At 44.6% G+C, this 27,419-nt stretch overlaps 1 protein-coding gene and 1 long non-coding RNA gene across 3 annotated transcripts; one reads left to right on the forward strand and one right to left on the reverse strand.

Moving 5' to 3' along the window:
• Window positions 1-6: 6 nt before the first annotated feature.
• Window positions 7-27,201, forward strand: LOC141747260 (uncharacterized). The gene is made up of 5 exons (XR_012588645.1): window positions 7-461; window positions 17,889-18,063; window positions 19,394-19,475; window positions 21,076-21,180; window positions 24,663-27,201. It is a non-coding gene; the product is annotated as an uncharacterized LOC141747260 (long non-coding RNA).
• SH2D1B (SH2 domain containing 1B) lies at window positions 2,914-13,673 on the reverse strand. 2 transcript variants are annotated; one of them, XM_074572834.1, is made up of 4 exons: window positions 13,365-13,673; window positions 9,344-9,407; window positions 6,695-6,863; window positions 2,914-4,035 (listed from the first exon to the last, which is right to left on the reverse strand). In XM_074572834.1, exons 1-4 carry the CDS (start codon window positions 13,496-13,498, stop codon window positions 3,998-4,000), a joined length of 405 nt encoding a protein of 134 aa, XP_074428935.1. In that variant the 5' UTR covers window positions 13,499-13,673; the 3' UTR covers window positions 2,914-3,997. The 2 variants fall into 2 exon arrangements, with proteins under 2 accessions (XP_074428935.1, XP_074428936.1); XM_074572835.1 differs by lacking the exon at window positions 13,365-13,673 and adding an exon at window positions 10,134-12,388 and having other exon boundaries at window positions 3,676-4,035.
• Window positions 27,202-27,419: the final 218 nt, after the last annotated feature.

Genomic DNA, 27,419 nt, shown 5'->3' on the forward strand with positions numbered 1-27,419 from the left:
GAGGGCAGAGGGGCGGAGTCATTGTGGCGTGTGCCTCGGCCGTCGTGGGTGCGTCGGGCTCGGCTCTGGGGGGTTTTACCATCTGAGGGAGAAGTGGGAGAAATTTAGGACGTGGAACCGCTTGAGTGTGAAGCCAGCAGCCTCCTGCCTGCGGCTGTCTGGCCTCTCCCGTAGGCAGGGGAGGTAAGAGAAAAGGGGTAAAAAGGCTCCTGGCTGGGGCTAATGTCTCGTTGAGGAGAAAAGGACAAGCTGTGCGTGCAGGGCTGGCCCCGGTGCGGGTGAGGCGCTGGTGAGAGGCAAAGCGAAGTGCCCACTTGGGAGGAAGGTCCACTTGGAATTAAATCCGGCAAGGGATGTCAAGGGTAATAAGGGCTTCTTCAAGAGCAAAAGGAAGATGAGGGAAAACGTGGGCCTGCTGCTGAATGAAGCGGGTGCCCTGGTGACAGAGGATGCAGACAAGGGTGAGTTACTGAATGCCTTCTTTCCTTCAGTCTTTACTGCTGAGGCTGGCCCTCAGGAATCCCAGGCCCTAGAGGTAAGAGAGAGTCTGGAGAAAGGAAGGCTTTGCCTTGGTCGAGGAGGATGGGGTTAGGGATCACGTAGGCATACTCAACATGCACAAATCCATGGGCCCTGATAGGATGCACCCAGGAGAGCTGAGGGAGCCGGTAGAAGTTCTTGCAAAGCTGCTCTCCATCCTCTTTGCAAGGTCCTGGAGAACAGGAGAGGTGCCTGAGGACTGGAGGCAAGCCAGTGTCGCTCCAGTCTTCCAAAAGGGCAAGAAGGAGGACCCAGGAAAGTACAGGCCAGTCAGCCTCAGCTCCCTCCCTGGAAAGTGATGGAGCAGCTCGTTCTGGCTGTCATCGGTAAGCAGGTAGAGGAAAAGAAGGTTCTGGGGAGTGGTCAGCAGGGATTGCGCAAGGGGGAGTCACGCTGGAGCAATGTTGTGGCCTTCTGTGGTGGCAGGACTGGCTGGGTGGATGAGGGGAGAGCAGTGGTCGCTGTCTACCTGGGCTCCAGCAAGGCTTTTGGCACTGTCTCGCCTAAGATGCTCCCAGGCAGGCTTGGGAAGCGTGGGTTAGAGGAGAGGACAGTGCGGTGGGTTGAGCAGTGGCCGAATGGCCGAGCTGAGAGGGTTGGGATCAGCGGCGCAGAGTCTAGTTGGAGGCCTGTAGCTAGCGGTGTTGCCCGGGGGTGAGTCCTGGGCCCAGTCTTCCTCACCATGGTCCTCAGGGAGCTGGATGAGGGGCCAGCGTGTCCCCTCAGGGAGTTTGCTGCTGACACAAACCCGGGAGCAGTGGCTGAGCCACCAGAAGGCCGTGCTGCCGTTCGGCAAGAGCTGGACGGGCTGGAGAGTTGGGAGCTCCTGAAGTTGAAGCAGGGCCAGCGTCGGGTGCTGCCCGTAGGGAGGACTAAGGCCATGGCCCAGCCCAGGTGAGGGGCTGAGCTGCTGGCAAGCAGCCGTGTAGAGAGAGAGAGAGAGAGCTGGGAGTGCTGGTGGCCTGGAGAAGCAGGTGAGCGTGAGGCAGCCATGTGGCCTTGTGGCCGAGGCGGGCAGCGGTGTCCTAAGAAAGAAAAGAGCACGGGCAGGAGGTGGAGGGAGGTTGTGGTCCTATCGTGGCCCCCCACCCCTTGGCGGTGGGCGGGCGGTCGGGCAAAAGGTGTCGGTGGGCCTCGAACCCGCGGTGCTCCCCCGGGCCACTGTCAAGCGACCATCGCCCTCGGGTACAGGCTCCCTACAGCCCGCACAGTGCCCCACGCCCCACTGCGCGCCCCCACCCCCTGCTCCCGCCACTGGCCCACGTGTGTTTAGGCCTGGCCGGGAGCTGCCCCTTCAGCCCGGGGCACCCCAAGGCGCTTTCACAGTTGCTCCTTGCGCCTTCACAGCGCTCAGCTCCAGCCTGGTGTAATTCCTCACTGCTACACCGCTGCACGGATAGGCAGACACATAACGGCTTTTTGGGGTGTTGGAAAGTGACTGAAGGGTTTGAGAATACTTTTTGGAAACTGATGCACAGATCTTTATTCCTAATCTTGGAGGCCTGTGAAGAAGTGTAGGAATATTTGTATTAACCTCTTTTCCTTCTGCTGAAGCAGTACTTCTGCTGACCACCTCGGAGGTAATGCCTGAGAGCTCATCTGGTCATTGGCTTGGATGCACCCTCAGGTCTGGGTGCAGCATCCGGAGCTGCAGCCACTACGGCTTTGTAAATGCAAGTCCAAAGCAGGGCTGCCAGCAGCGCAGCGCTTGGACCAGAGCAACTGCCAGCCCAAAAGCCCCACAGCCCGGGGTAGGCTGTGAGTAACAGTCTGTTCAGCCACCAGGAATCAGGTAGTAAGGGTGATGAGGCTCGGCCGGGGATTCCTCGTCACTCGGCCTTTTCTTGAGGCTGAACATCAGTCTGACTGACAGAGCTGCTGAGACTCCTGTTGCAGAAAACCTGTAGTGCTCCGTACTGTTAGAAGTCAGGCTGCTGGAGCCGGGATGTCTTGACGCAGCAGCTGCTGGGGCTGGTACATGAGATAACCAGCTCCCAGGCGGGTGCTGAGTTCTGCCAATGAAGAGACACACCAGTGCGTGCACTTCTGCAGGGCAAGGGTTGTTTCTTTTCCCTCCGATAGTACCATTTTTTCGTGGATAACTACTTTCTTTTCTATTCATGATTTTTGGACACATATGTTAGTATTTTTGGCAATGCCAGAGTTAATTAATATTCTTATTTGTCTTCTTCATGCTACAAGTACCATTTCAGCCTGGCGCCAAAAACTGTTAGCGCTGCTAAATTCATAATGACGTCCAAAGCACTGAAAGATCTAAAAGTCCTTTGACAAATACTGGTAATATAAGATACTGGTAATATATGTAAGTGTGTGTCTCTGTGTGTGTGTATATATATATGCCAAATACTGGTATAATAAGAAAGAAATCTAACTAGTAGTACCCATGAAAATACATATATAATTTGTGAAATATCTTAAACAAACACGCAACAAATATAAATGTCTTCCTCAAGATCACGAATGGAGAGGGGGTTGGTACTAGCAACTGAGAATATCAGGACATACATTCGAGTTCTGGCTTGGGCTGCTAGTTGCAGGCCGCCTTCAGAACAAAAGTATATATTAAATATTTAAAATGAGGGGTAAGATTAAAGCAAATTCTTACCCTGAAAAATAACAAAACCCATACAACATTACGATACAGAGCTAATGGCAGTAGCAAATGAAATGTAGTACAGTATCTCTTAAAAAAAAAAAAAGGATATGTTCATACCACCATGCATGTAGAACTTGCACTCATCTCGTAAACCACCAGAAACATTCATTGATATTAAAAGTATTTCAAAGCATTTTCATGGTGTTGATTAATCCTTTACAGCATGGATTTAACAAAGCCTTTTTGTTTTAATTTAGATTATTGCGAACTACAGGGTAATACTGGTGGTATTCCTTGACACAGCTGAAACACTATCCACTTATCCAGCAATGAAGTAACATGAATTGTGCACAAAATAAGAGTTTAGAGGTTTTTAAGCATCATATCATTCAATAGAATTTTTATTATGTATCATTTTTATCAACAGATATCAGGTCTGCCATAAACTACTGCTTTATGCAAATTCATTTATTGTATTTATAATGTGGCTTTCTAACAGATTATTCATTTTAGCAGTAGACATCTTGGACAGTTGGCTGACTAAAAAATCAAAATACACAGATGTGCACCCAGATACCCTTCCCCCTCCCATATATATTGTATATGCATGCATGTGTCTTATAAAAATTAATTCTTTTATTGCTGAACAAAAATGTATCACAGCTTGTACTGGATCTACTGGGAGAAAATACAACTGCTCTGCCAGTCCGCCAAAGGCGCCGGTTCCTGAGGTAGAGATGCACGGCAGAGGATGCCTAGCTGGCAGCTCTCCGCAGCTCATCTCCTGTGCTGTGGCACAGCTGGGATGGCAGCTTCCCAAACCACCAGGTTGCAGATCATTCAGGGTAAGACAGTGATGTAATCGCTGTCATCAATTTCTGTAAAGAAATCAATAACAAACAAACAAACGAAAAAGAAGATGTCATTGCACGTGGCTGCTCTGAAAGCCCAGGGTAAGCAAGGACGGCCCGTGGCTGTGTTGCTGGACAAGTATCAACAGCCCAGTTTAGTTTCTCAGTGCTCGCTCTGCTACTGCAGGGCCAATGTTTAAGCCCCGTACCCAATGGACTGGGTCCTCCAGGTGAGCCAGCAATGTGCCCTTGTGGCCAAGAAGGCCAGTGGCATCCTGGGGTGCATCAAGAAGAGTGTGGCCAGCAGGTCGAGGGAGGTCATCCTCCCCCTCTACCTGGCCCTCGTGAGCCACATCTGGAGTACTGTGTCCAGTTCTGGGCTCCCCAGTTGAAGAAGGACAGGGAACTGCTGGAGAGAGTCCAGTGTAGAACTAGGAAGATGGTTAGGGGACTGGAACACCTCTCTTATGAAGAAAGACTGAGGGATTTGGGTCTCTTCAGTCTGGAAAAAAGACAGCTGAGGGGGGACCTTATCAACACTTATAAATACTTAAAGGGTGGGTGTCAGGAGGATGGGGCCAGGCTCTTTCAGTGGTGCCTGGCAACAGGAAAAGAGGTAATGGGCACAAACTTGAGCATAGGAAGTTCCACCTAAACATGAGGAGGAGCTTCTTTACTTTGAGGGTGGCAGAGCACTGGAACAGGCTGCCCAGAGAGGTGGTGGAGTCTCCGTCTCTGGAGACATTCAAAACCCGCCTGGACGCGTTCCTGTGCAGCCTGCTCTAGGTGACCCTGCTCTGGCAGGGGGGTTGGACTAGATGATCTCCAGAGGTCCCTTCCAACCCCTGCCATTCTGTGATTCTGTGCCCATGTTGTCTTTTCTGAGCCAGCAAACTCTGTAAATTACTGTATGAAACAGTTGTATCCACCTGAGACCTCTTCTTCCTGAGAAACACTCAAATGTTGGAAATCATCCCTACTCAGTAAATCAGATCAAGAGCTGAGATAGATAGCTAAGACTATAGCATAATACAGTCTTTCTTCTCTAAATAAATACCCAACAGAGAAGCTCTCCTCCCAACTGAGGGAGGAGAGCCTGAAAAAAAAGCTTTCTCTCTTAGACCTTGTTGGATGTATTATGTTTTTTGAGAAGATAGCAGAAAGGCAGAAATTGAACGCTTAGGACTCAATCTCCATGATCTCCTACTGTCTCTTCCAGCAGCTACTCTCAGACAAGCTGTTCCTGGGCTAGAAAACAACGTTCAAAACTGTCCAACAACCAGTGTTGTGACCGCGGTCCCATGTGCTGTTCCACTGGTTGCACTGGAGCACTCGGTCCTGCATGTGCTGCAAAGCTGCTGGTGCAACACGAGGTACCAGGCCGTATGAATGTGGTGCTTGCTTTGGGAAACACCGCGGGGTTCTGTGCCATGCCTGCATTTCAGGGAGATACCCATCCCGACATTAACCAAAACTCCCCCCATGAGCACGTAACATGGCAGTCTGAGGGGGACGTTTGGTCTGCGGTGTAAGTGAAAGTTAAATTAAATTTGAACAGCAATAATTCCAAACTGATTTGATTATTTCTAAAAGCCCTTGTTTTTATAACAACCACAAACATTTTGATAGTGAAATGAAAGTGTTTGTTTTCCTCCCTGTCAGTCCAGCCCAGGGCATTGTGCATCTTCTAGACAAGTTTATGTTGCAGGACCAGACAATAAAATACGTATTACACTTGATTTTTCCTAAAATATATATATCCATGCTACTGCAGTATTTTCCATCTCCCTGGAGTGACAATGACAAGATACCATAAAAACCTTTTTTTAGAGCAGATGTGGTACATCTGCAAGTTACTAATAGTATCTCTATTCATCCTCCCCAAATGAAGGACATAAAGTTGACCTTGGACTATAAAACATGGTCTACCACTTTGTGAAAACCTCCGTCTTTATCATACCATTTGCATAATATTTCTGTCAGGTAGAAACATTGTATACTTATGTTATACCTGGGACTTGTGAACGTAAGTTAGCAGAAGATAAACCAGAGACTGAACTCTCTGGTTCCAAAGCTGTGATTCTGAGGACAAGGCTATATGCGTCTTATTTTCAACATACTAACTTAAAAAATTAATCATGTTTTAATACAAATCTCAAAAAGCCACAAGCTAGCTGGATTTTTTTTTCTTTTTTTTTTTTTTCCCTTTTCTTTTTTTTTTTTTTCTTCCCTAGCATCTCAAAAATAACCTAGTTAGATTTTGGTATAAAAATAGCTTTCAAACCTGGACAACGAAGGTAAAAGACAACCTCAACTCCCAGTGCAGTGCAGGGGCCTGGCAGCTTGGCAGAAGCACCTTGGGTAAAACTGGTCCTCAGCCTTCCCTAACCTAGAAGCATCAACACCCATGAAGGGTGAGCTGCGGGCAACATCATGCTTTGCCTTCTGTATCTCTTGCAATTTTAATTTGTTAACTTGCAGTTGTTGAGGGTATGTAATCTGTCAGCTGGGAATAATCCTTTTCCAGTGAACATAAGAGAGAAAGAAGGATGTTGAACTTCTGTCCATGCAGGCTGGTCTCGGCAACTATTCTCAGTAGCAACTATTCACCACAGACCTGTCCGTGAAGTCATCTTAAAGAAACAAACCAACCACACCACAAAGGCAGAGATACCAAATTTCTCACCGTCATAAATGTCGTCCTTTCCCGACTTGAACCTCTGGCTTCTTTGTGAAGACTTTCGTTTCTCTACGGGGTAGCGAAGGTTTGTTATTAGACCTTGATTTGGCTTTTCATAAGTGTATACTAGGTCCTTTAATGTTTTGAAGATCGTCTCTGGGACACCTTCAGAAGTCTGCAAGGAAAGGAAAATAAAGTTCGTTTGCAATTGCCCCTCACATAGGGTTCTCTAAATGAAAGGAATGGTAGGCTGTTTCTTTTTTACCGAGGAGCTGTTTTGTAAACAGATTTGGTGACAGATATTCTGCTGTCCTTAAAACACTGGGGACATCTGTTTGCTGGTGTGGTTATGGCACCAAGTGTAATCTCCCTCACCATCTTTTCTTTAAAAAAAAAAGAACACCAGTTTAAAATACCGGCTCGGATGTGTGCTGCAGCTGTCCACTGCAGCAGCGTGGAAGAGTGACAGCGTTACAGACTTCCCTCCGCTGTTAGAGCACAAGTTTAGGGGCAACATATTTCTCACTTAAAATGTTGGATTTAAACACCTATGTGACAAGCAGAAGCCAAACGTTTTACAAAGGTCAGCATTGTCAAGCAAAGGACAGCTGCAGAGGCAGTGGACCTGTCTGAGGATCCATATCAAAGTCCCCAGTGCCAGCTTTCACTTTTGGGCAGGACTTTATGATTTGTCTCAGATTTGTGATTTGCATTAGAGGGTCCTGAGGCCGAGCACAGAGGATGGCACTCCCAAGCTGGGGAACAGCGTTCTCACAAACTGCTTTTTAACGTGCGGGTTCACACAGCTGTACGGAACGGCTTCCATGGCACAGCCCCCCAGTGACCTGTACGCTTTGCAACATTGGTGACTTCAGGAGGGTGAGACAGTAGGCACATTAATCAGCTCTAGTCACAGCAAGGGTTCTACTACTGGTCGATGAACGTGAACGGGGCTTTGGTTTCACTTCATTTGCTATGTGACAAAGAAACATGTCTTTATTTTCTTTGTTTTTCTGCATCCTTTAGCTTCCCTTCAGCCCTGTGTGGGACTGGGTGCCACTGCCTCTGTGTGCTGGGTCTGGCTGGGATGGCGCTAACTTTCTTCGTAGCAGCCAGTATAGAGCTGTAATTTGAATTAGTGACTAAAACAGTGTTGATAACACACCCCTGTTTTGGCTGTTGCTGAACAATGCTTGCACAGCATTGACGTTGTCTGGTTTTCCTGCTCTGCTCCCCCAGCGAGTAGGCTGGGGGTGCGCAAGATGCTGGGAGGGTACACGGCCAGGACAGCAGACCTGAACTGACCGAAGAGATGTCCCATCTCACATGACATTGTGCTCAGCAATAAAAACTGAGGAAAGTGGGGACATTCATGGTTATTGCACTTGTCTTTCCAAATAACCATTAGGCCCTGCTTTCCAGGAGGTGGCTAAACATCTGTCTCCCAGTGGAAAGTAGTGCTCAAACTCCTTCTTTGCTTTGCTTGCACGCACAACTTTGCTTCAGCTCTTAAACTGTCTTATGTCTTGATCCAGGAGTTTCCTCACTTTTGCTCTTCGTGTTCTCCTCCCCTCATCCTGTCCTGTGAAGAGCGGGGAGTGAGGGAGCAGCTGTGTGGGTGCTTAGCTGCTGGCGGGGGTCAACCTACCGCACTCTAGAATGTTCAGGGATGAATCTGGCCCTTAAAAACACCTATACAATCTCCCTTCCACCATCCATATATTATTTCAGTATATTATTTTAGAGAGACAAAACAATCTGACTTAAAACTTTGAAGAACAGAACCCTTCTTTCACGTTTTTGGCAAAAACTTGTAAGGAAAATTGCGTTTGAAGAAACAGAAAGTGTTGAGGAGTTATCTGTTGATAGGCATGACAGCAAAATCCGGAAGAGTGGCTATAGTCCAAAATAGATTATTTTTTGTCAACAAACCATTCAATTCTTCATGGGAAATTGTGTCTTTTGTATTCAGTCCAAACCACTAATAAGCACGAAATTACCAGCATATGAGAGCTTGGTGCGTTCTTTATGGAGTGAGCTCCTCATTCCACTTAAATGCTACTTAATTGTTGGCAGTCCTGTTGACTGCCCTACTACAAGCAAAGGAGTGAACCAGCTTTTTAAGTGTCCTCACACCTTGCCTTGGGATTTGACTGATCCAGTCTGCTCTTATGCTTATTCAAGTAATGAGCAGCATTATCTGGGGTCACCACTTCAGGTGCCCCGGAATCGCAGAGAATTATAGATAGGTCTCTTTAAATCAAAACCATCCTTGCAATATTCAAAACCCCTACAAGATGCTGAATGCAATAGCAGAGCTTTCAAATCGTAATAATAATAAAGGTAATTAGGAGCAGGAGCAAATAATGAAAGTGATAGATTTTTCTTCAATGCTATAAAAAGGAAATGGTCAAATCAGAAAGCAGCTCATCAACAAATAACAGATCCACTTAGGTTATAAGGGATTTCTACAAAGATAATAGCTACTTCTGAGCTCATATGCAATAAGTATAACATTAAAAAGTCAAGAATTGAGTAGAGAAGAAAGCAAACTTGGAAATACTTTCTAAGGTAATGTGTTCCTGTGTATTAATTTTTTTAATCAGGACAGTGGTCTTTAGAGCAATCTTTACAGATGAAATGAGAGTTACTCACCTGTATTCTAAAATATCCTTGGCGTTCCCTGAAGATACGGTAAGTGTAGATGAGGTTTTCAAACCTGTGAAAAACATTGTTGTATACATTATGCTTTTCATGAACTGTCAGACCACTGCAACTTGCTTAGACTGCTACAGCTGATCTTGACAGCCAGGTTTTGGTTTTGCTTGTTTGCTTGTATCTTAAAGTAAATAGCAATACAATGAAAGACTAAAAGCAAAGAAACAAATCTAAAGGAATACCTCATGCTAAATAACATCCATTATACATATATACTTTCACTTTTCCATTTGATTCATATATTGGAGCCTTCATTTTTCCATTTGATTCATATATTGGAGCCTTCAAAATATTTAAGATTCTCTAAGTCATGTGTTTAATCTTCTGTTAGCCAAAATTAGTCATGCATGTTGTTTCCTTAAGCCTCAGAAACCCAAATATTACTTTATCATACCTTACTCATTCAGACCTAAACCCCTATGCATCGCTATGCAGATCTGTTTGATTTTGGACCAAATTTATGGTGCTCTTTTTTGCCCTGCAGAATTAGGCCAGGTATGGGAAATGTAGGTAAGAATGTTCTGTTCAATCTGCAGTCACTGCACTTTGCTTTAGCATAGGTCTTGATAAAGCATGTCCAGCCAGCTCACCTCCACATCAGCTAACTGCCTGAGCTTTCCTCTGGCTTCTTAGGTGCATTTCCTATGCTGAGTTTTGTAATGCTACAGCTCCAATAAAATAGATCTGGTAAGTCAAAGCAATGAAAATTATTCGAGTTTATACATACAGAAAGGGCTGGATGTCACTGGGAACATGTATTACTTGTTCTGAGGCGGTAAAACACAAAATAGAGCCTGGAACTCCACTGCAGGTGCCATGTAAGAGAAGAGTCCTTACTTCCATAGGATGCCTAAGTCCTTGCTCCCCACCAGCAGAATTGCTCCACAGTACAAGAAACCACTTTGTGCAAACGTCAACATGAGAATAAACTGCAGGCAAAGGACTGGCACACACGTCATTGAGAACTGCAGTGTCGCCATCAGCAGGGAGGAGAAGAGCCGTGGCCTGGTCAACTCCGACATAGACTTGTTGGAATGGGTCCCGCGGAGGGCCACGAAGATGATCAGAGGGCTAGAGCACCTCTCCTATGAGGATGGGCTGAGAGAGTTGGGGTTGTTCAACCTGGAGAAGAGAAGGCTCCGGGGAGACCTTATGGCAGCCTTCCAGTACCTAAAGGAAGGATGGGGAGGGACTCTTTATCAGGGAGTGTAATGATAGGACACGGGGTAATGGCTTCAAACTGAGAGAGGGTAGATTTAGATAGGGTATCAGGAAGAAATTCTTAACTCTGAGGGTGGTGAGACACTGGAACAGGTTGCCCAGGGAAGTTGTGGATGCCCCATCCCTGGAAGTGTTCAAGGCCAGGCTGGATGGGGCTTTGAGCAGCCTGGTCTAGCGGGAGGTGTCCCTGCCCATGGCAGGGGGGTTGGAACTAGATGATCTTTAAGGTCCCTTCCAACCCGAAGGATGTTCATTCTTTAAACATAGACGTAGAAGTGAGAAAAAAAACCTACCAGAAGATGATAATTTCTGAAACTTGTTCTCTACCTGTCATCCAAGTTTTGAAAGGTTACTGCCTAGATATTATTTGTCTACTGTAGTTTTTACTGAATAAACATGAAACTACCATTAAAATGGGAACTTCTCTGTCCGCATTAACTACTAAAAGCTTACCAACAGCTGCATATGGTACAAATTAATAAAGCGCCTGGTCTGGGCACAGGGGAGATCCTGTAGCAGAATAGCAGGGTGAGAGGAGATTTTTTTGGTAGAATGACATGGTGAGCCGTAAGGAGAACAGTAGCAAAAGCAGTAGGTCTAGACTGAGGCACTGTCAGAGACCTGCGACAGCTTTGGATGAAAGCGACAGTCTGCTGTGGAGGAAGATGTATCAGCAGAGCTGTGCACCCTGCCCGATTACAGAAGAGATGCTTTTGAACTGATCCCATCATTCTGACTCCCAGATCCTCCATGGGAGTGCCCTCCCCCAACACCCCGATCAGTAGAGGACAAAAAAAGTTGTTTTCTGTCGCAAGTGGGTCAGTATCTCTGCCCATGGATGTGCTAATTTGAGAAGCGTGCATCAGTTTTTTGCATCAACTATGTTAGGTGCTAAGCAATGCTTTGAGATGCAATCCTAATCCAAAAGTTGTCTTGAAACAGCACTGAGGATTCCAGTGTTGATTGCCTCCAGTTTTAGGACAGCTTCCTTCTGCCTAAGCAACCACTGACAGACAGTCCAGTCTCCGAGACAATTCCGAGCCAACACACTATTACCATCCATCCCATTTGCTATCTGAAGACAACCCTTGCTTACACCTCTCCAAGACAGTATCTGTTATACCATTGCTGGCACTTCTACAATTTAACTACGTTAACAAACTGCATTTGTTAATGCACAAGTTAGTCAAATACACTGAAGTTTTTAGCAGTTTTTAACACTAAAACCCCAGAGAGACTAGCTGGAAGTCACATGCTTTTTTTATATGCCTGCCCAGAACACCGCTGATGGACAAAAGTACGTCTGCAAGCTATCAATACCACAAGGTAGATCTGCTTTGCCCTTAAAAAAAAAAAAAAAGAAAGAAAAAGAAGAAAGGGAAAGCAACTGTTTTAGCGTGGCACCAAGCTTAACCTTTATGTCAGCTTGCACCTGCCCATGATGTCCTGTGTAGGTGTGCCCTCTCCTACATCAGTGGGTGAAACTCGTTGCACACACCTAAGCAGGCCTTTGCTTTCTCATCTGCCTCTACTGCGTGCGATCTCAACAGCTGTTTTCCCACGTCAGGGACTAGTATTGCCGTTCTTCCTCTGTGCCAGGATCCCCATTTGTCCCTTCTGACAGGGTGTACATGTCCTTTCTCTCCCACGGTCCCTGCCCTCCCCGCTCCCGCTATGTTGTCTCCTTCCACACCATATTGAAAGCAGGTTCCTGCAGCTCCTTCCCCGCGGGCTCAGTTTGTCCCCCTCTTGCCATTTCTCTTCTCCTTACTCTATCATTTCACGGACCTCCTTACTTCTCCCCACCAACACCATAGTACTCCATCTCCCCTCTCTCTTTTTCTCCCTTCTCCTTTATTTCAAAAGAAACATATTTTTGATTATTTGTAAAAACATTTGCTGATATTTTTGAATTAATTCAATTAATTGAATTAATTGAATTGAATAATAATGTGGTGTTAAAAATTTTTCATGTCATACTCAAACACATCCTCAAGGAGAGTGTAAAATCTCATAGGGTCAAACAAAGACTCAGAGTTACTAATTTATAAACTTTAAACACATTAGGAACAGATCAATTATATATGAAAAGTGTAAAATGGGCTTCTTGAAAGGGAAATAAAATTACTATTCCCTACAGGAAAAGAAAATAATAAAATGTTAATGGTAGTAATTAAAGTTAAGTACTAGAAGTAGCAATTTTCTATGCCTGTCTTGTCCACGGACTTGTCATATGAATTCAAACAGGACTTTATAGCTTTCTGTCTCAGTTTATGTTCTCACATCAGCTATTATTCCTTTGAAGCACAAGGCTAAACTTTCATCAGATAGAAAGCCTATGAAGAAGGGACTATTTTTTAACCTGTGAGATTTTTCAGGGTCTCAGCAGTGCTAAAATGCTATTTGCGCATCATTACAGAGGCAGTGACTTTGAGTAAGGTTCTTACCATGTTTTGGCAGGCTAAGCTATTTTCTCTGGGCTCCCCTTATCGTCTGCAGAGAGAGACCAGCATCAGCAGATTACAGTTCATCTATCCTTTGTTGTATAAAAAGTCTTTTGCAAAGGCCACGCTCTCACCACTCACTACAAGGAAGCCTAAGGCAACCAGCATTACTTGAATACGTATACACACCCCCTTGAAGTCTGTTAATATTAGGGAAGAACTATTAATGTTAGAGAAGATGAACACTTGTCTTTGGATCGAGAACTCATAAAAAAATTAGCATCAATACTTACAAGACACAGAGACACAGTGCTCCTTCCACGCTTTCACTCTCTCGTATTAAATAGCTACCGTTCTTCCCATTCTTGACCAGCAGTTCTTCACAGGCTCTTCTTGTTATCTTTCCATGAAAAAATGAGAACTCCATGGACAAAAGAAAACAAGGTCTCTTGCCTTTCAAAGCAATTCCAGAGAAAGGCAGAAGCGTGGCATTAAAAGAAGCCTTATTCCAAATGCAGCTGTCTGCAGACAACTGAAATTGGAAGTGCTAAGTACATACACGAGTTCATCTGTGTTGTTATCACGGACCTATCTGTAGTGAAATCAGCTATCGGCCTGTGCTTACAGCTCACAAAGGCAGGAAATGGGAAATGGTTTGCCTACACTGGTCACAGTCCACATCAGAAGGGAAGAGTCTCTTGCCACATTATATCAGCAGAACTGACATTTGAGTTGGGCAATAGCTTTGAAGCTATGCAATATCTAAGTTGACACCTAAGCATAGTTATATTTTGAAGTTAACTTTTATGTTTAAAGTTGCTTGAAGCTCTGCAAATAGCGTGCCCACCCCCCCCCCCCCACCCACCCCCCCCCCCGCTTTCTTATTTTTAAAGTATAGCTATTTTATCATGAAGTTCTGCTGTCTCTGTGCCATGATTTAGGAAACACGGCAGGAAGGAGAAGGGGATCGGATAGTGTGTTTTGCCACCCCTGGGAAGCTGCCGTCAATTCAACAAGGACAGGATACAGCCACGTGTAGAACTGCTGCTCCCTGATGTAGGAAATGCTGCCCAGCTCCACAGGAGATGCTCTCCCAGGCATTTCATACTCTCCCTGCTGGAACCCAGGGGTTCCCAAGGACCGGGAAGGAGCACACAGACCTGGAGAAGCAGAAGATAAGAACCAGGCTGGGCAGCGTTTGTGAGGGAGAGCAAATTGAGGGAGGACCTGAAGATGTGGGGAAAGCAGTGACTCAGGTGGCAAGAATGGCAGGAGAGACTGAGTACTCAAAGGAGGGGAGAAGTATCTGGGACCCCTGCAATACAGCCCGCTCTCGAGGTTCAAAACAGAGTCCAGATACATGAGCGTTGGCACTGGTAAAGGTCTTCCTGATTTCAAAATATACTGTTTGCACATTCACCTCCCAGCTCTGACACCTAGGGCTAACTCTTTCTGAACTATGAAGTCCTTGTGATGGGTCATAATTTCCATGTTGCCAAGCTGTGCTGGTGACCCTTCCCACCAAGGTAATGACCCCTGCAATTTCCATTCAAGATGGTAAAGTCTGACACCACTACTCCCACTTACCCCATTAGTACTGGTGACATAGGACCTGTGTGGTGCAGTTCCAGGATTCACCTTGCTGATAATCCACACAGAAGACAAGGGAATGGCAAAAGATGTCATTTTGATATTCACAGAATCATATCATAGAATCATTTAGGTTGGAAAAGAACACCTTCCTTTTCACAAATCTTCCTCAATTTCACAAAACTCCAAGTAACTTGTGATGGCAAGTACTCAGCACTTAGGAAATGCCAGAGTTACAGCATGCTGCTGGCAATATCTCAGTTCTCCTCCCTTTTTGCAAATGAAGTATGATAAAGGATCAGTTATGATGGTGGGGGTGGTCACTCATGTGACTATTATTTTTCTGTGTGTCATCTACCTCACTAAAGCCATAGATTGAGCTATGCTACAGGAACACGTCAGGACTGTATAGGGTGAGGAGGACACTATCTATAGGAACTCTTGTCTTTATTGTTCAAAATCAATAGGTGAATTTGAGAAAAGAAAATGAGTGTTTGTGATGTCTTGATCAGCCTCAGTTGTGAAGGCATGGAAGGCTCCAGAAAAAACTTCGCAATTCTCTGTTCATGGAGAAGTTTAAACAGAGTTCGTCAAAATAAGCTGTAGAACTACACAAGGATTTTAATAGAGAAACCAAGTGTGAGGTACAGTGACCACTGGCATCTTGACCACAGAGTGGAAAAAACATCCTGTGGAAAAAAAAAAGGTAAATACTGCCTGAGCACTAGTAAGAAAGGTCAGCTGTGCTGTGCACGCAGCCGTTACTTTCATGTTTCTTACTCTCACAACTTTATACCCACAAAATTCTTATATGAACATTAGCGTGTTTAACGGCAAGTTAATCATGCATGACACTAAGAGCATTTCCAAATGGCATCTGAGTTCAGGAATAAAGCAGAAAGGTATGCCTTTGTGTCAAAGAAATTAAGGGAGTTAGAAAACAAGATTCCCCTAAGAGAGAAATATAAAAAAGGGCAAGTCCAAGGTGAAGCTAAAGCTGAAGTCTGTGCTGCAGTGACCACAGATTACCAATAGAAAAATTTCCCTTCCCCAAGGGGGCAGTGAGAGTGGGGGGAAAATACTCCCCCTCACCTTGCAAGCATCATTAAGAGCATGTGGCAAATGTTCTTCTTGTTATCGAATACACCTATATTTTCCTACGGGTTAAAACTGTTTGGGGCATTTGTCTACGCATCTTATAAATAAAAGATTTCCATGAGGTACTGTGAGGTGGGTGGCTCTTTCGGAAGCCCAGCTTTGCAAAGGAAGGGTAGCTGCTGGTCAGTGCTGCCCTGCTTCAGGCAGGCTCTCTCTCCTCTGCAGATAGGAAACAACTGTAAATTCCTTTTTCAGGAACGTAATGACTACACGTTCTTCACAATTTTCCCTAAAGACCTCATTAGCTAGGCGCACAAACAGAAGACGGTAATTTCAATACTGGATCTAGAAGTTTCAGACTCTAGTTTCAGATCTGAATCTAGAAGTTACGTAAAGGGAAAGAGCAGCCACACGTTGCCCGTTGACCACTTAGTAGAGTGCTTCTCTGATGATTAAAAAAACCAACCCAACCTTGAGAAGGAGAAAGTGCTTGAGGAGAAATGGGGGCTGGGGTCTCCTTTCAGCAGCGGTCACCATCCACAGCCTTGACCACCTTCCTCCTCAGGTAACAGTGGTAGCAGCAGGCTCGTTCTTACCCAGCCTTTTCCTTTTCCTGCCAATGGCACGTGCAGTGTTGGCGTTGGTCCTTAAGTCAGCACACTTCTGTTCCATCGACGCTGTTCGGAAGTCTTGAACTAGCTCTGGGAAAGATATAGTGAGGTTTGAGATGACACTGAGACCCAGGCAACGGGCATAAGGCAAGGGAAAGCCGAGAGCAGGGTTTGGATGGAGCAAATGCGCCAGAGGCAGGAAGACAAAGCGTGGAGAGGGGATTCTACATGGAGCAGCAGGAGCAGCAACAGGGAAGACTGGGAGAAACGGAACAAGAAGCAAGACAATGCAGTGACAGGAAGAATACTGAGAAAACTTTGAAAGGGAAGAAGCAATGGACCTCAAAAAAGAAAGTGAAAAAATACTCAAGTGGATTTGAGACATAAAGGAGAGTTTAAATCAAGGGACTTGAAATATAGTGAATTTATTAGAGACCTTGCAACAATTTCAAGAGGCAACAATTTCAAGAGTCTCAATGGGATGAGAAATTTTGGAATGGGAATCAGGAGCTACATTTGAGGGAAGGGTAAAATAGCTAAGGATTATCAGACAATTAATGAAAAAAATATCCATTTGTGTAATATTTGTAGGACTGAAAGAAAAAGAAGGGGACAAATTGCCAGGAGCTTGAGAATACTGAGAAAGAAGATTTGAAAAGGAAAAACACATCTTAAGGAGAGAAAGAAGTTAGCCTGTGATAAAATAATTCAATATGCCAAATAGAAAAAGCTTTTAACAAAAACGAAACAAGGACAGCAGAAGGGTTAGACTTGGGAGAAGGCCTTAGCGTAAATAAAAGGGGCTGGAACAGACACCAAAGATTTGTAGATTTGGTAATAAATAACTGAATGTAGTGAAAGATACTATCACACATGATCACTAATACATGTAACCTCCTTCATGGTCTGGGCAGTTACTGAGCTCACGTGGTATCAGAGCAATGGTGCTTACACTGGTGAAAATGACAAATTTTGAGCTTAATACTCAACTCTAGATACTACTATTGATGATGTTCTGCGTAGCCTTCCTAGTTTCCAAGTCTGAAAACCACCGAACTGAATCACCTCTAAAATTCTCTGAGAGTGTATATTCGCAGGTCTAAAAGAGCACCTAGTGTTATAATAGGCACCCTAGGACATCTGAGATAGCCGCACAGGGCTGGCAGGTGTGACACTGGACTGGCGTGGGGAGACCCACAACCTTTTGGAGGTGGGAGGTCAGATGGACCCAGATGGAGGTCAGTCAGACTAACTACAGCATCTCAAGCAGCACTAGATGGTGATGAATTGCTACTTCTGTGTCTAAGGAAGCCAACCCTTTTACCTGCTTCTTAAAGAATTAGTTTCTGCTCTGGATACAGAAAAATGGAGGTGAAACCACCGACTTCATTTTAAGAGAAAGCACCATGGGCTCAATAGCTTTCTCTGCTGAGGAAGGTTTGCTTTCCTCACTATTTTTGTGCAGCTACCAAACAACTGCCTACGACAAAACCAAGTGTTTTCTCTCTTCCTCTTTAGAAACACTTCTGCTGTGCTTTCCAGGAGAAAAAGAAACTCCAGCTCCTTCTGCTTCTGTCCCATCAACCACAGCACCGAGTCAGAAACTGGGACCACGTGTTTTCTTAGTGGTCTGCATCTGCATAGCCAGCTTTGGTAAAACTTCAGCAACAACTCACATTTTGCAACCATCATGGTAAGTTCCTGTTAGGAAGGGAAGAAATTTCCTATGTCACTAGTCAGATGGTGTATTTTGTGCAACGCATTCCATTTGTTTGCAAGCATGGTCCCGTATCTGATGTATTTCTGTCGGCTGAAGGCTGGGGCACGGACATGTTTGATGTGGCCAGATTAGAGTTTTGCTCTGGCTCATCTAAGATCATCGTTTTAAAAATCTGTCCCCTTGGAAAGCATCATGGGGTGAAGAGGGAGGGGTTGTGCAGTTGTGGATATTTAGTTCCTTTTAGGGTTTCCTATTCTTTATTCAAACAAAAAAAGTGATATTCCTGGGCAGAAGTTCTACCTGTAAAACAGCAGCTTCAGAGACAGAAAACCTGCCTGTGCACTGTGCATGATGCAAGCACAGCTTTGGCAGAGCTGAGAATTTAAAGGATATGTCAAGGCAGTACAGTTTCCAGAGCTCCCTGACAGTGTTTGATAGAACAGGGCACCCAGGAATTAATACGTTCCTTTTACCTCACCGATCTGTAGTATTCGAGTGGAGCTGAAAACAGCAGCTTGGTTTAAAAGCAGAAGTCATAGAAATATACCAGAGAAAGAGGTCTGGGAGGGAGAAAGAAGAGAGAGGCTGTAAATACGGTCTGGTCTGTCACTAAACCACAAACATGATTCAGTGGCCAGACACCTTGTGTCTTGCACGCGTGCACATACATATAGATGCTTTGCTCTGGCACGGGTGTGCTAATCCAGGGCAAAAATGCAAGGCAAAGACAAAAGAGGACTTGCAGATCACAGCCTGGGATACCTTTTGATGGGTGCTGCATAAATGAATAGGTGGGAGACGTCTGTGTCAGCCACCGCAGAGCTGCACCACGAGCCTCACCATGGCTTGTATCACACAGCGTCGAATCTTTGCCATGTATGTTGGGATCATATAACAATATACCTCCGTGGGCCAAATTTAGCTGTAAACTCTGAGCAAGCATTTCCTAACAAGTATTCCTGGCTCAACAAATTTAGCAAGTGTTTTTAGCTTACACAAACCTGCATACTCAGGCTGCCGTCTCAGCTGAGTTTGAGTAGTCAGAAATACAAGCTGATGGTATTGACGGTGACAAAATCTGTGTGTATTTCAGTTATGGGCCAGGGGGATGCAGAGGGAGTGCAACACCTGGGTTTCTTTGCCACTGTTCAGTATAGAAATTTCTAGACTGCCTGGTATCTCAGAGGCTCTCGTTTGGCTAGAGAAGAACTGGAAGGGGTGTTGCCTAACATGACAGACAGGAGCAGAGTCTTTCTCAGTGAATTCAGGATACTGCCTGGCATAATAATTTTTGTGCATCCAGGGTAGAGCCGGGGCTTCTGGTCCGTGCAGAGGAGTGCTTTCCTGGAAACGGCTGTAACCCCATCTGGTGAAAACCACAGCTGGTGAGCCTGGTCTTGTTTCTCATGTGCAGCTCATTTTCACGTTGGCTGTCCTCATAGCGGTGACAGAGTTTGAAGCCACACTAATTCATGCTGTGGACAGTTTTTGGCAACAGGGGCTTTTCGTTCCAGAGATAAAAAAGACCGAGAACTGCTCCAAGTTCTGTGTAGGTTGTGATGAGAGGCCTGGGAAGGTAAAATGACAGGGATGTCCCAAAGCGGTGGGTCTTCAGTGGCTGAGGCAGTCACGCCAGGCTGAGCCTCTGGGCATCATCACTGAAATCGTAGCTACACCAAACCAAGCTGTGGCTGTTGTGAATCTGCTCTTAAAAATTATTTTATTCTGCTCCAAAATAGGATTAGGTTGTTTTTTATTCCTCATCCACTGGAGGGGATTTCACAGTTCCTAGGATAGCCTCCCACAGTGACTAACTTTCAGATGTTAGAAAAGGGGGGAAAAAAGTGAAGTTCTTTTCCCTCGGAGACTTCCTCTTGGCCTGCTTCCACCCATGCATAGGGAAAAAAAAAGCTAGATTATCACTTCCTAGAAGTCTTCTATATGTCAGAACACTTATATCCTTTAGTCAGTCTTGTGTTTTCTTCCCTAAATGGAACCACTTCCTTCAGTAGTTCCCCACAATTCACATTTTCTTGCAATTGTTCTCTTTGTTTTTCTCTGACTCCACTTTGGCTATTACTTCTATAAAATTTGATGCCTATAAGTGAAGAAATCTTTTGATGAGAAGAGCAAGATAGTCAGCTACTTTTGCTTATGCGGAGCAGCTGTTACAGAAACAAGACCTGTAACGTTTTTTGCAGTGGTGCCAAGTCCTGGGTGACCGTAACTCTAACTTGTTTTCTGCCCTATTGTTGCCTTTACTCATTTTTAGTTTTTCCTTCTGTCAGTTTAAAACTCAGTGGGGTCTTTTTATAGCGACGTCTCCTATTATTGAGATATATATTGGTTCTACCACCTCTCCTGGCTGCAGCTCTAACGCAGCAAAGCTCTTGATAGCGCCTCATGTAAGAATAGGAAATCTGGGGAAGAGCTAGGTCCCTTGACAGCATTGAGAGTTAAGTGTTCAGAGAGTTAAGTGTTCAGAGAATAACTGGGGAGGGTGTGGGAGATCAGGGTTAGATTGAAAGCTGTGGTCAAAAGCAGCTAGAAGCAAAGCCAGTGTGCTTGACAGCTGGTGTGATAAAGCAGGAAGCCGATGGGTCATTTGTCGTTTGACCGATAGCAAAAAACACAAGATAAGAAAACAGAAAGAAAGCTGAGCTCTAGCTAAGTCTCCTGAAAATTTGAGTTCTCATTGAGCTATGTTGCTAAGCAGTTACAATACTGTGGCTTACTGTACAAACTGAACCAATAAAGGTTTTTGCAAGAAATACCGTTATAGTAGCAAATTGCATCTAATTTTGCAAAATTCACGACTTTAGCATGGTATCTATGCCGGTCTGTACTTTTGCAATGTATTGTGCCTGGGTACAAAGGTTTTTTTTGTGATATTTGTTGATGGCAGGATTTGCTTTAGAACAAAAGAAAAATCATCATGATGTAAATTCAAGAAGAAAATTTAACTAGTGTGTCTATCACTTACAGATTGCTGCTAAGATTCCTTGATGGAAAACAGCTCCGGGGTCCAGTTTGCACCCCCCTGGTGGAGTGAAAGGAGGGGAACTAGGAAAAAAAAAAAAAAAAAAAGAGGTGAGTGAGTGAGAGAAAATCCAATTTTCCTTAAAAACGATCAAGGGCTGAAGAGAATAATACAAAGGGGAAAGTATCTAAAGACGATTTAACTTTATTTTGTTTAAAGATGTGTAAGCAAACATTGATCATACAAGTGATTCGTTAGAGCAGTATGAAGGGTTAGAACTATGACTTTCATGTAGACAAAACCCATGAACTGCACTGCAATATGGTTTTCCTGCACTGTTTCAGCTTCTCTGATCAAATTCATGTGGCTAGTTTTGATCTTTTCCAGCACAGCTGTCTTTGAGCAGAGGAACTTTTCTCTCTTTCAGGGTCAGTTTCCAAAAGTAACCTGAGTGGGGGCCATGTGAGGATTCCCACCTGTTCTCTGGATTTCAGAGCCTAAGAGCATCACTTTGGCAACTTACCGTTTACCTGTGAATGTACCTTCCTGTCTCAGTGAGAAACATTCCCCCTAACCCCTAACGGGTGTTCTACTATTTTTCATTATTTTGCAAAGAAACAGATTAAGGTTTAGGAAACTAGATTATAGTATAGCTCTTCAGCCAAAATTAGCTCTTCTAAATCCCCGGGCTACTTAGCAAACCTCTGTTCTTTTTGACACAAATTACTAGAGGCCAACATTAATCAAGGGCTTTACGTTTTTACGGCATGCTTGGATTTGAGCTGCCGAGCCAGGCAGGAACACTTTTTCTGTCACTTGATTAAGTGGGGAGAAAGAAAGGACTTGAACTACGACAGCACAGCTATAACTCACTAACTGTTGCTGATGGAGCTCTTAGTTCTGTTTCATTTTGGCTCCCTTTGGCAGATAAAGCTTCCCGCTGCTACTGTTGCTACTATCAAATTCATATTCAAACCCAAATGCTCCATTTCACAGCATGAAAGCTGTGTGAAATGATTCTCTGACTTGGTGTCTCTGAAAATAACTCCACTGCACTGGTTAAATTAATCATGAAGAAGGAAGCAGGAATGAAAATTAGGGGCACGAACGCTTCCATTTTTCTTTGGAAATCTGGGAGTTTATCAACAAAGCTCACTTAACTCCTGTAAAGGGGAGAAGGATAAGAATATGTGATCACATAAAGACTGTTATAATCCATGTATGCAGATGTTCTCCATTAAAAAGCAGCAAAACAAACCTCTTTCTGCGGTTTTCCCAGCGTCTCAGCTCGTGGCTCTGCAACCTGACATGCTGGTACTAAAAGCGTGGCAAGCGCTCACTGTTCTGGTTTGTTGAGTCCGTCCTACTTGCAGCTCACTGCCTCGCTTCTGCCATCTAGAGAAGACACATACTTGGATGTGAATTCACAGGGACCTTGTTTCTCACCTGTGAAGAAAAAAAAAAAAAATTGTTACAGGACACCGCTTAAAAGATGCCCAAAAAAACCCCAAATGCTCTGTCACCGTAACTAGGACGGAGAGAAAGAAAATGCAATGCAGACTTTTCAGTTACAAACTGCAAGGGCCCCCAGCGCACTCCCCATGGGGCTGGCGTGGCTGCGGGGGGTCCTGGGTGCCATCAGGGGGGTGCGACCTGGACCCCGGAGCTTTTTTCCATCGAGGCCCAGTAGGAAACCCTGGTCCCAGCAGGACCTGCCTGGTCCCAGCCGTGGGTCCCGGACCATCCCTGTCCCCACAAAGAAAGCCCGGAACATGTCTGTAAAACCCTGCATGGGGAGCATCTGGATTTACAGCAAAAAAAAAGAAGAGGTTTTACCCACAGGCTTCCCTGCAAATTTGAAGATTATTAATCTCAAACTATAAAGTGACTTTTAACAGAGCTATCAGGAAACTGCTGAGTAGATCCTGTTTCTTGTGCACCCTCTGAGAGAGCCCAATTAGACCCCTCTGCTCCGCAGCCCTCGCTTTACTACATGCTGGGCATTTTTCTTTAGCTTAGAGTTATTTTTTGACTGCTGAAAAAATATAGGTCTGTCACGCTGATTTGTCACATTGAAGCGATTCAACAAATTGCCCTGTCAAACAGAAAGGAGCTCTGTGGGTTTCCTCAACAACTTTCATTTAAATAACATCTCACCCGGCTTGTTACAGACAAGTACGCAATGGTTACATTTAATATTGGACAAACAGCGGGTAGACTTCGGCTGTAGACTTTGGCTTTAGAAAGGCACTCAACTGTTAAACTTTGGAACGCCTAAACATGCAAGAAATTCCTTTCACAGTGGGAAAGAAAACAGATTTCTGGGTGTTATGCCCCAGTCCGACTCCATTGGGCCTGGGAGAGGTTCGCAATGATTCCAAGTGTGAGATTAAGACACAAACGAGGTCAGATGCCACTCACTGCAGGTTTACTGTTATTCCCCATCAATAGTCACTGAGATGAGCGATAGAGTAAAGGCGGAAGTAGAGGAAAGGCAGAAAGGAGAAGCAGTATTATGGAGCACAGCAAGAGTATAGTCACCACCACAGGCCCGACGACATCTTGGCAGTCCTCTGGAATTCAGCAGCATCTCGTTGATCCGTGGTTCCCAAGTCATGATGATGGTGGGGGTTCCGGTTCCCAAATTGTGGTGGGTCAACCGTACCAGTTGTAGTCCACATCAGTCTGTAGCTTGACCAATCAGTGTGACGATAGCCTTTGCCCAGCTATTTATCGTTTGACATGGTCGCCGCATGAGCTCTTCCTGCTCCCTGTTGCTTGGGCAGCACTTGGCTCAGCACGGTCTTCATGCCTTAGCAAGTTTGGGGTTTACAGGCCTACACCCTTTTCAGCTGGTGGCAATCTTGGGTGGTAACTGGTAAACAAAAGAATGGTCTGCAGAAGGTGCTAAATAGACACAAACAAGCTTATCAGCCCGCAAGCCTGCTGGCGATTTGCAGAAACTTAAGCAAGCTTTGAGACAATTATTTTGAGGTTCCAGTCTCTCACACTGGGTAATGTTACAGAATTTGTCTGGTTCTTTGTTTTAAACTATGATTAAATTATGTATAGAAACTATGAAGGAACCAACAAACTAACTGGTATAAAACAACAAAACAAAGAGTATATATGCCTGTATTACTGTATTATGATTAAGCAATATACATCTATCTATATATCTACCTAAAGAAAGTCAGAAGTGTTTTTCTGCCATTCCAAGACTAGTCCTATGAAGGAGTAGGAGGGAACAGGATCTGTAAACTAGACTGAACTCGAGAAACTTTCTCGGAGCTCCCTTGCTTACATATTTTGACTGGGACATGCTGTCGTTTTCTTTCCCCTTTCTACATTTCACTCAGCTGAGTTAAAAAAAAAGGAAGGGGCTTTTTCCTCATCACAGGAAAGAGTCAAGCTGAAGGGTGCACGGCACCATGTGTCCGGTGGTGATGGATAACCCCAAATACATTGCATCCCTTTTGCTTTGACTTTACTCCCTGGATTGAGGACTGCAGCAGCCCCCAAATTTTAATATGCCCCATTCCATTCCTGTATGAGGTAAAAAAAAAAAAATAAATTTTCTTATGTGTTTAAGAACAGGAACAGAAGGCAGCAAGGCAGAGTTTTGCACACCCATCTCAGCATGGAGCTGGTTTCTTCAGAGACGTCGCTGCGATGGTGCAGGAGGAGCAGGGCTGCCCCGTGGGCTGCCAGCAACCGTGGCAGTGTGCTCTTTCTCAAGGACTTCCTTTGGCCACAAAATCCTAGATGTCCCCAACACAGGCAGTCTATCAGCACTCACAGAAAGGGTTGAGACTTCCTCTGCATAGCGACCACCTGGCAGACCCTGGATGCAGGTATGCACAATTGCTCTTCCTGCAGAAAGGTAATCCAGGACTGGCTGTGGGAATTGTCAAGCTTCTCTCACTGTTTTGTCTTCATTTCCAGAAGAGAAAAAACCCTTTTGCGAGACAGAAAAAACATAGTGAGATGAGGATATAATAGTTAAACACCCTTTGGAGCAACAAAAAGCGGGGTCTCCTTCCGCCAGGGGAAGAACAATTTCTTCAAGAAGATGTAGAGACATACTTTCGGGAGACATCAGGATCCAGATAGGGCCAATGTTTCCTGCCAGTGATTTTTCTGCAACACACACAGTATTTTATCGTTATCACACAGTTATCCAATCTCCTTTTACACTCTGCTTAAAAAAAAAAAAAGAAAAGAAAAGAAAAAAAAGAGTTTAAATTTGCATGTAGAATGCAAGTATGCAAAGAAGACATGCATTCAAGCATCTAGTGTAAAGTAACGAATCGAGAAGGGTCAGAGGAAGCCATCATCTCAGCTTTGAAATAGCTTTACAGCCACTGAGAAGGGCTGAGCGTGAGATTGCCAGTACAGTAGAGTTGCCCTCCGGGCCTCCAAACCTTATTCTCCCTTCTCCTTCAAAACACCAAGGATATGAAGTGTAAGCACAAATGACAGCACTTCTGTGGGTCCTCACTGCCCTTTTGGAGTTTACATGAAATGTGTGTATCTATCTTCTCCACAGAGGCAAGAGACATAATCCAACTGGTTTTGGATGCCTGAATGAATTGCACAAACTATGGCAGTGGAAGATCTACATAGACATGTTGCCCAGCTTCTGACACTGGCTCTTCACCCTGAGGCCACCTGAATCCCAAAGTTTCCAGCACAGGTGCAGGTGGATATATTCAGGGGCAGATGTCAATTTATGCTTTGGGTCTCAGGAAAATTCAGACTGGCTCCTTGTCATTACAGGACATTAATTAAACCTCTTGGGTTTAATTAAAAAAATTAAAATGTGCTGCTTCTCTCCATCGCTCATCCCAGATTGCTTGCCTCGGTCCTTCTGGTAAGCTGCTTTTGCCAAGCGCTTGTTCCCCCAGGAATTAAGGAGCGGAGCAGAAGTAACGCTCCGCTGTGCCTGCAGCATCCCCTTCCTTGTAATAGCTGTGAAGCCGCGTGCTTGGAAACAGCGTGTTAGCCAGTGCCGAGCGGACAGGTTTCCCGACACAACCCTTACCGGCAAGGCTGGAAACGCAAAGCACTTCCTATCTGAGCCTTAAACCCCACCCCGATAATTACAGCCAGGGAGAGCATATACCACCTCCATTAGCTTGGAAGTTCATAAGCATTAGTTTGAGAGCACGTAGTGCCTTCTGGTGCGTCTCTGCACTGCTGCGGTTCAGGTTGTGAATACTTCAGGAGTTGGGTTTGATTGTTAGGTTAGTTTTTTTAAGCCTGCTTCCACCAATCCCCAGTCGTCTTTGCATTTTCATATTGAAGATCAGGTTTCAAAAAAAACCCACAAAGGCAAATGATAAACCCACGTTCAAAACTGAATACTAATAACCACAAAGGAAGCCATTGTTTCAGTGAAAAGCACTGTTCTCGGGGAGTAGTGTATTAAATGTAAGTAGGCTAATAAATACTTCAAAATATGTTCAAAATCTGTATGCGGTCTCTAGATGGCAATGTGACTCTATGTATCAATTAATCTAAAATTAACAACCCTATCAAAAAAGTGTTTGCATTGACAGTTGGGTAAGAATTCACAGCTGCCAAGTGACTAGCTTCCAGTTCTTTATATATCAGCTGTGTAATAATAGCTATATTTATAGCACTTAATTACTTCTTGGGTCACAACACAAGCTTGTGCTTCGCAAGATATCCTCTTCAGTTTTTTCACAGCTAATACTGCAAATACAGCCAACTGGGTACTGTTATATGTTCTTTCCTAAGTAAAGTGAATTAGCTAATTAGGGACTCACTTGACTACCATTCAGTCCCTGTACTGTCAGGATGTAGCATCTATAGCCAGGTTGTCACGTCTCATTCGAAACACTTAACTGAAGCGTTAATGGCTGTTCACAACTGCCAGGTATCTGTGTGATCAATCAGCGGTAGCGAATTCACTGCTAACCATCATCTTGCTAAAGGCATGGAGAGATATATTATCCAATGTCTTAAATCAGTAGAGATAATATTTTTTCTGCTTCCAGAGTGGAAGTGAACATCTTTTCAAAGTGTTGAAATATAAATCAACTTTCCAATCTGCATTACTATTCAGAATTGCTACTTGCAGAAACATTAGTCTAGATGGTGGGTGATACACAACCCAAAAGCAGGTTCAAGATCACAGGGATCTTCTATAGAATCTTCATGGCTGGAAAGGACCTTTGAGATCATTGAGTCTATATTATCAGAGAGACCGGTATTTAGTCACCTCCTGATTTATATTGATAAAAGCCTCTAACATTGTTTCCTTAATGGAAAGCAGTGTGATAGCTGTCATGAAGAAAGACCAGGCTTAGCATTTTGGATAATT

The sequence above is a fragment of the Larus michahellis genome, chromosome 1 (assembly GCF_964199755.1).
Source record: "Larus michahellis chromosome 1, bLarMic1.1, whole genome shotgun sequence".
Classification (NCBI taxonomy): domain Eukaryota; kingdom Metazoa; phylum Chordata; class Aves; order Charadriiformes; family Laridae; genus Larus; species Larus michahellis.

Coding starts and splice junctions, on each gene's coding strand:
- SH2D1B (XM_074572834.1), bottom strand. CDS start 13,498: ATGGAGTTCTCATTTTTTCATGGAAAGATAACAAGAAGAGCCTGTGAA. Junction 9,408..13,364: donor GCACTGTGTCTCTGTGTCTT/GTAAGTATTGAT, acceptor TGTTTTTCACAG/GTTTGAAAACCTCATCTACA. Junction 4,036..6,694: donor AAAGGACGACATTTATGACG/GTGAGAAATTTG, acceptor ATTTCTTTACAG/AAATTGATGACAGCGATTAC.